Genomic DNA, 9,485 nt, shown 5'->3' with positions numbered 1-9,485 from the left:
TCATTTTTTATATTCCTTATTTTTGTTAAATTTAGTTTTAGTGTTTGTTAAAATGAAACATGTTTATCTATTCCAAATTGAGACCAAATTTATTTTTTATAAATATTATATAATTTATTAAAATTGACATTTTTATTAATTATTAAATTATAAATTAGTAAATTTAATTATAAATTCAATATAATTCGTAGATTAAATTGTTAAATAAAATATAATTTTTTAAAATATTATTAGAATATAATTATTAAATATTTAAAAAAAATATTCTTGCATTTCTAAAATTTATCGTTAAATCTAAAACATTTAATATTTTTCTTGTATTTTAGATATTAAAATCTACAATGTTTTATATTAGTATACTTTCTAAAATATTTTTAATATTTATAATATTTTTAAATGTCAATTTTAAAAATATTAGTATTTTAGAATATAATTATTAAAAGTTATTCTAATAATATTTTAAATTATTGTATTTTATTTAACAATTAAATCTAACAATTATATTCATTTTATAATTAAATTTATTAATTTATAATTGAATTTAAAAATATTAATAAAAATGTCAATTTTAAAAAATTAGCATAATATTTATAAAAACATTAAATTTTGTGTCAATTTGAAATGAACAAAATTGTTTCATTTTAACTAAAATTGGGACTAAAAAAAATAACGAATATAAAGATGAAATTGGAGAAAAATAACGAATATAGGGACTAAATTGAACAAAAGAAAATAATACGACCACAAACTCACATGTTGTACTGACATTGACACATAACACGATATTGACGTGACACATAGACAATTTTTCTAAAATTAAAAAAAAAAAAACAGGAGTTGACATGTGACATACACGGTTCACTAACATTAATTCTTTGAATACCATTAATAAATATGATCAAATTGACAAAAATTGACAAAAATGAAAATATAATTTAATGTAAAATGAAAAATGAACTAAATGTAACCATCACAACTAAAATAGACCAAATGTATATTTAAGCCTAAAATAAATTTCCTCATCAAAACTTTTCAGAAAGCAATAATAGAGAAAAAAGTGAAATGAATTTTTGTGTAAGCTAAAACTAGTTTATTATTTTGCATAAAAATAATTTTAATTTAGGGCTAATTTCAAGTTTTTTTTTTTGTTTTTTGTTTTCCCTTAGAATGCTTGATGGAACATTTTGTTTGTTAGTTAATTCTATTTTACTAGTTGATTGTGTTTCCTTATTTCTTTCCTATGTTAAAGAGTATAACTGAAGAATTTTTTGGCCCGTCCGCTGAAAACTTTCTGACTCAGATAAATTAATCCAACATAATTAATGTTAAGTTTAAATATTGATTTGATCTTAATTTTTATTCAGTTTTTTTAATTTGATCATAATATTTTAATTTTAATATTTATCAATTTATTTAATTCAATCATTTTTGTTATCGTTAACTTTGAACATTGACTACCTTATTATTTTGTTATTTTTTTTAGTTTTTTACTCGTGACATTAATATTGATATATGATATAATACTAGTTTAGCATATTATACTTTTTTAAAATAAAAAATTAATAAAATTAATAAAAAAACCACAAAACCCACAAAATAACACATAAGAATTATTGTTCACCTCGGTGACAAAATTACAAAAAGTGACCAAATTAAAGCCAATGACACCAATATTAAAACTAAATGGAAGAAAAAATATTAGAAATAAATTGCAAAAACTAAATAAATTTAAAAGCAAATCAATATTTAAACCATTTTATATTAGACAGTAAACACAACATAGACACCTTCGTTAACCACTCTTCTTTTGACTCTGTAACCTTTATTAACCACTTTTCTTTGTAACCATATTAATCACCAAGGGCGGAACTTGTTCACGAGTCGTGGCTCTCAAAAGAAATTTTATTTTTATTTTTTGAGTTAAATATATTTTCGTCTCTTCATTTTCAGTAAATTTTAAAATTAGTTTATTTCAAAATTTTGAATTAATTTAGTCTTTCGTCTTTTGAAATACGTAAATTTAATCATTTTAATCAAATTTTAGTAGGTTTATTTGATATTTTGTACACATTTTATAATTATATTTGAGTTGTTTATATTTAACATATTTTTGTTTTAATGTTAAGTCAGATAAATTTTTATTTTTCGCTACATATGTTAAAATTTGTAAAACTTTATTGATGTATTTACGGTTGTGTTAAGAATTCAACATAAATTGAATACCTATCATGTATAAATTCAATAAATTAGAAAAATTAAAGATGGGAAAGAATATGAACTATGAAAATAGTTTAAATGGACGAAATAATTTTTTTTATTTAATAAAAAAAATAATTTATATATAGAAAATATATAATTTGGTACTCTAAATATTTCGTGCAAATTCCGTGGCAGTTAACCACTCTTGTTCACAGAAAATTTCATGCACCTCCCTTGCACGACAAGAATTTAGGACTGATATTTAAGTTAAGCACATTGCGTTAAAGTGATTTACCATTAAGAATTAATCTGCCGAGACAAGTAATATCAGAAAGTCTTAAAAGACATTGTATTCATAAGCTAGAGTACAAAGCACAAATATTTCATCCCGTGCATGCATATTCTTATCTTGGCCAGAGACAGTAAAAAAGACAACTTGAAACCAAGAAACTAAGATTAATCCTTTCCATAATTCGTGAGCATGGCAATGGTATAGTAATAATAGCTATGCCTCTTATTTAGCATATACTTAGTACACCTCTTATCATGCATCAGTTGGAGGGTACTTTGGGTAAGGTGGCTTCCCATATGGTGGCTTGTACACCGGAGGTTTCTCAACCGGAGGCTTGTAAACCGGTGGCTTTTCAACTGGGGGCTTGTAAACCGGTGGCTTTTCAACCGGAGGCTTGTAAACCGGTGGCTTTTCAACCGGAGGCTTGTAAACTGGTGGCTTTTCAACTGGGGGCTTGTACACTGGTGGCTTCTCCACTGGGGGCTTGTACACCGGTGGCTTTTCATATTGAGACTCATGCACGGGTGGCTTTCCATACGGTGGCTTGTAAACGGGTGGTTTCTCAACTGGGGGTTTGTAAACTGGTGGTTTCTCAACCGGTGGCTTGTAAACTGGTGGCTTTTCTACTGGTGGCTTATAAACCGGTGGTTTCTCGACCGGTGGCTTGTAAACCGGTGGTTTTTCTACTGGGGGCTTATAAACCGGTGGTTTTTGAACTGGGGGTTTGTACACTGGTGGTTTTTGAACTGGGGGTTTGTACACAGGTGGCTTCTCGATGGGAGGCTTGTACACAGGAGGTTTTTCATAGTTAGCAAGCACTTGGGGGGACAGAACAAAAGCTGCAAGTAGCAGAACTAAGGAGGTTAAGGAAACCATGTTTTTGATGTTTCTGTTGCTGAAGAACACAAGCAGTGCATGGTATTTATACTAGTTTGGGGACTTACTGTTACATGCATGTCTCAGTCTACTAGTTATTTCTATGATGCGGTGGCAAGTTGGCAGCTTTGTAAAAGGTCAATCTTTGGTGTTGAATTTCAATGATTGTGTAGGAGATGCTGTCTTCTTGTGGCTGCAAAGTTTGAAGTTAAACGGGAACACTGAGAACAACTTGTGAGTGGGAACATGTTTCTCATTTTTCAACGCACCGACGTGCTGTCCCCTTTAATTTTGGATAATATTTCATTGCGATATCAAATAATTGAATGGCTTGGAAGAGTAGTGGCTAGTGTTTGGTTTTGACTCGTGGTTACTAACAGAGAAATAGAGTCTTCAAATGAGAGACTGAATTAGAGCCTGTTTTGCTTTGCATATGTATAATTTTGTTGCTGACTCGTTATGCACTTCTACTTAAGTTTACACTATAATTAATGGTAATTTGTAAGTAAAACATTACTTAATGATTAAGTACGTTTTTTCTTCGAAAGAAACCTACCACGCAAACCTGTTGGGAAATGAATGCTGTTTGATAAGAGGTTTAAACTAAGGCAAATTTACCTGAAAGCTTGCAACTACATCTTTTCAACCATTTTTATCTTCGTCTGATATTTCTATCTCAGTTCCTTAGCTCTTTCTTCTTAATATTTTCTTTTGTTTTAAGCACAAAAAATTGACTTGATCATGGGGCTAAGTTCTTGAGTTTGGCTTCGAAAGAGTTTGTTGTGAGTTTGGGCCACGGATGCCAAAAGAGGTTTCTTTAATTTCAGGATTGATTTCGAATTTAATCTCTAAATATGGATCGTTTTACTTTTTTTTTTTCAAAACAAAGTGAAGTTGTATGGACGACGACATCAAAAGTGAAATCGTCACGATAGAAATCAGTTTTTTTTTTTCTTTTAAAAAGTAAGTCGTCATAAGTTATGATGATTTTAGTGAATCTGAAAAGTGAAGTCGTCATGATTCATAACGACTTTACTTTTCTGATCCACTAAAATCATTATGACTTATGACGATTTTGCTTTTTCAAAGAAAAAAAAATTTGTAACATGATGACTTCACTTGTAAAACTATTTTGATTCTTAACAACTTTTTTATAAAAAGTAAAAATAAATCAACTCATATTTATAATTTACATTTCAAACCAACCTCAAATACAAAAACAAAACCCCAAAAAAACACGTAGAAGTTTCATCATTAAATAATAGATATATTCATATACTCATATTTATCTCTATGTTTGTATAAATTTCAAATGTCAATTAAATCATTTCTATAAAAGGAAAATATAAATCACAGAAAAATCATAATATTATCAAAATATTTAGTATTTGAAAAATATTTTTTTAAAATATTATAATAGTATAAATTTGAAACTAGAATAATATTAAATAACAACTAAAAAAAATACAAAGAATTATATAAATACTAAATAAGTACATATAACTAAAATTTCGTAATAATCAAAATATATATTAATTTTTCAAATGATTAGTAATTTTATTGTATTCTATCCGCCTACATGTAAAAAAAATAAAACATAAATATGATATAATAAATGAAATTAATAAATTTAAATAATAGAATAAAATATACTTTCATTTTAAAAATATTAAATATTATTCGTACTTATATGAAATCAATTTTAAATTTTTCGGAAACTAGGTTCAGAAAATACTCACAAACATAATTTATTTACCATTGCTAATGGTGAAATAGATGGTTAATTTCATTGGAGGAAATTCTAGGATCGAAGACGTCTCATCCACCGACATTTTTTTAACCTAATGCTCTGTTTTGGGCAGAGTAAAAAAGAATAAAGTAGAAAGGAAATTGTTTTCACCTTCGTAAATTCATTGAATATGGATGATTGTGTACTCCTTTTACCAATAAAAACATACTTTTAAATTCAAATTATTCAATGGGTTGATTTCCCTAAAACCTGTTCGTACGCATATTTAATTATTTAAGATTCCATTTTCAGTAATTCCTTTTTACTTTCTATATCAAACATAAATTAATTTAAAAACAAAATTTAATCATTAAAAACTATTTCATATTAATTAATTTTCTTAACTAACATAAAAGATTATTATTTTACTTGCGTTTAAGCGTGAAGAGAAAATACTAATGTTTTAAATATTTTGAATAAAAGTATACGCTGTTAAGAACGTTGAATCGGTGTTTAATTTTTTTGTTTTTATTAATATGTTCGGAAAACTTTACTACATCTAACAAGTTAGAAACTTTGAGGTTCTCAAACACAATAAATATATCAAGTAAATAAAAGTTGGTGTAAGAAAATATATATGCAAAAGATTTTTCGATTGATCTACCTCTCTATTTGCAATTCACGCAATTTAAGGAAAATTATTTTCATTTTTGAAAAGTTCAATTACAACCACACTTTATATATATGAAACTTGCAATTATAAAATGTGAAAATTAATGGACAAATAAACTACACAATGTGTAAAATTATTCACACGAGTTTTGAGAAGAAATGGCCTGAAGTGACAAATATTCAACAAACTAAGATTAGCGCAACATCAAAGTCACCGAACTTCTTGACATAAGGAAACTTTTTAAAAGGATGTAAAATCAGTACCTCTTTAATTTTCTAAGGAGTGTAATGTGTCAACTATAATTACTAAAACTCAATAAAAACAATTTATAAAAAATAGTTATAAGAAGATTTAATATATTAGATATAATGATATCGTTTATAATGTTTTTCAGTGTAATACAACTAAAACAACTTAATTGATTCTTTATTTCATGAATAATTGATTAATTAGGAGTTTATATTTTGAAATGAATTCATCAATAGTTAATGCTAAAAGTAATGAATTATATCACTAATAATAATTAATTATATTAAATTATGATGGACTAGAAAAATAAAGTTGTCAAAAACTGATTTTTACAATATAATTTTCCATATACTATAATTGAAGCCTTTTTAAAATATGTTAAAAAATTACACTCAAAAAGTTTAAATGGAAGTATGCTAATGAGTCTATGTGATATTATTCTTAATTTAATCACTCCGGAGTGCATGATTCACTTTCATTCAAACATAAAAGGTTATAAAGAAACATACACTTTTGTCTAATTATCAAAATACAACAAATTTAAACTAAATCTTGAATCTTCATAACCCATGATTAATTTTGTATCAACTTCTTATTCTTTATGTTTTTTCCCGTTTTATAATTTTCATTTGTTGTTACTCATTTTCTTATCGTCTATCTAACTGTTGTTGATATAAAAAAATATATATTTGTTTTGTTAAAAATTATTAAAAATTATCTTATATTATATTTAACAATGGAATATATTTAAAAATATCTTGGGCTTCCTTTTATGTAATTTTATTTTTTTGGTATGTTTAATAATCACATATAGTTTATATAGTTTAGAAATTTATGTTACGTTATTCGTCCAATTTTTAAATACATTTTTTTATTTAATTTTTCTCATGCTTCTTTAAGAAATAAAATTATTATAAAATTTCAAATTCGAAAATAAAAAAATACTTCAAATATTATTATTAACTTAAAATTAGAATATTTAGTATAAAATTTGTAATTCTGAAACTGTTTTTATAAAAATTGCATATGACAGTAATTAAATCCTTCCGTACAAATTAAGAACTCAAAGTTTAAACATAGTTGTTAGTTTAACAAAACAAAAAAAGAAAAGTACAAATTTTTTAAATATACTTTTTAATTTTAAAATTTAGTTTTCTTTTAAATTTTAGTTTTAAAATAAATTAGTTTGAAAATTAAGTATCCTATTAAAACTATTTCAAGATATATATATATATATATATATATATATATATATATATATATATATATATATATATATATATATATATATATATATAGTTGTGGTGAAGTCAATCGAAAAAGTTGTAATAATAGTAAAAATAAATACAGCAGTGGTATTGATATTGCCCTTGTAATTTTGTAAGGGTTATAACGATACGTTTATAGGTACCTCATACATTTATATCATATATTTATGTCTAAAATAATAGGATATGATACGTGATAGATACATTATATATAAATTTTAAAAGTGTATAATAATTCTTTAAAAACTATAATAATTATGTAATTGCTAGTGTCAATCTAAATTTTTTTATTAGAGACCAATTATTTTGATAGTCAAGACCTGATATATAATGTTAGTGACCAATTTCAAAATCAATTAATAATTGACACTATTTTAATTATTAATTTAGAGACCAATTATAATTTTTTGAAACTATTTTAGTTGTCAATTTGGTCACTATATAGTGACTAATTATTTTTTGTTATTAAAATTGATCACTTTTCAAATTTTTTTTTGTAATGTACTACGATTTTATAAATTAGATACTTCATTGATAAGTATCCATAAAATATCATAAAGTATCGGACACCATACGTGTCAGACATGAATACGTGACTCAAATTGAACTATCGGTACATCATATACCACAGACAATAGACTCAAATCAAAATAATTCCTAAACATAATTAAAGTTTCATGGATCAATTTCAATTTGTCAAATTTTACGTTATAATTGAGAAGCCCAAAATATATATAACATACATTAACACCACTCAAACCCATGCTAATTGAAATTTAATTTTCCTTTAACCAATATCTTAAAGTTTCACCTGAAGCTAACCCCAACCCAATTTAACTTAATTAAATTTTAGTGAGTTGATTATTGAGTTTTATTTAACACGTCCATATATGATTGATTAAATGAGGTAACCTGTTTAAAAATGTAAAGTAAAAAAACCATTTATCTTATAATTTTATATTTTATCATATAAGTATTATTTAAGTATGATGAGTATTATCATAAGAAATATTGGAAATATTCATTTTAAATAATTTTTAATAAGTATTCAAAAAAATATACTAAACTGATTAAATAATAAAACTAAATTTACCACTCAATCAAAAAAAATAATTAAAAATTAGATTAAATTTCACTGATTAATGACGTGCCACTAGTTATGATCAAAAGAAGAAAAATTACTAAATAAAACTTGTTGGGCTGATGAAGATAACATGTGTTGAAAAGTCTCATATTGCCTAGGACAACTAACAACCAAGAAGTGAGTGTTAGTAACTATATAATGAGCTTTAAGTCCATTGTTCCTCACCCCGAGTAAAAGACACTTCAAGCTTGTATTTAACTCTTCTTATTTCTTATACTCTTAATAAGAGTGTTGTGAAGTTTGGGTTAAATTATTACTTTGGAGAGTGTGGGTATTCGGGGTCAAAGGGCATGAGAGAGTTGTCTGTGTTTCCTAGTGTTTATTTTATTTCTCTATTAATAAAGTGATTATCGGGGTTTATCCTAACAGTGGTATCAAGATTTATGGTTCGGTAAGATTTTTTCTTAGTATTGTTGGAGAATCGTCCATGGTTGTTGAAGTTGCAATGAGAGATTTGATGGAAGGATAATTGTCAGTGTTGTGTTGACGTAGTGAATCTGCAGCTGGGTTCGTAGAGGTGCAAAGACTGTAAGTCGTGCTAAATTTGTAGTGAAGTTCGCATGTGGCGAGATGCTCCTGGATCTAAGAAAGACATCGTAGTTGGTGCTCGCATGACCCAGTGAGTAATGTATGATGGAGACTTGATCTGTGTGAGCCACGATTTGCGGAATGTGTGTGGAGGAAGTGTTCTACGGTTTACAGATCTGTTTAGACAAGAGTCAATGGAGGTGCTACGCTGGTAGGTGTTGCTTCTCCGGCAAGGGAGTCAGACGACATGGTGGCTACGAAGTGCAAATGTTCAATCTGTGGCTTTTCGCAATGGTTTGTGGTTTTGCGTCGTGGGTTGCAGAATGGTTCCAACAAAGGGTGTATGGTATTTATGTGCGAGCATTAGCTAATATTTATGCAAGGTGTGAGGTGATTATACACGGGTATTGGTTAGCATTGATGCAGGATGGATAGAAATTCTTGGGATGACTTAATTAGAAGTGCAAATTCTTGGAATGATTTGATTCCAAGTGGGAATTCTTGGGATGGTTTAATTCCAAGTGGAA

At 26.7% G+C, this 9,485-nt stretch overlaps 1 protein-coding gene across 1 annotated transcript; it reads right to left on the bottom strand.

Annotated features, from left to right (window-relative positions):
- Positions 1-2,524: 2,524 nt before the first annotated feature.
- LOC114162467 (repetitive proline-rich cell wall protein 2) lies at positions 2,525-3,383 on the bottom strand. The gene has a single exon (XM_028046373.1). The coding sequence runs from the start codon at positions 3,365-3,367 to the stop codon at positions 2,744-2,746; it is 624 nt and encodes a 207-aa protein (XP_027902174.1). The 5' UTR covers positions 3,368-3,383; the 3' UTR covers positions 2,525-2,743.
- Between the last annotated feature and the right edge of the window lie 6,102 nt (positions 3,384-9,485).

Source organism: Vigna unguiculata, chromosome 9, assembly GCF_004118075.2.
Source record: "Vigna unguiculata cultivar IT97K-499-35 chromosome 9, ASM411807v1, whole genome shotgun sequence".
Classification (NCBI taxonomy): Eukaryota; Viridiplantae; Streptophyta; class Magnoliopsida; order Fabales; family Fabaceae; genus Vigna; species Vigna unguiculata.
Note: the sequence above shows the minus strand (reverse complement) of the source record. Positions and strands in the feature narration are given on the sequence as shown.

Bases quoted from the DNA above. Each gene is read 5' to 3' on its own strand.
- LOC114162467 (XM_028046373.1), bottom strand. From the start codon at position 3,367: ATGGTTTCCTTAACCTCCTTAGTTCTGCTACTTGCAGCTTTTGTTCTG.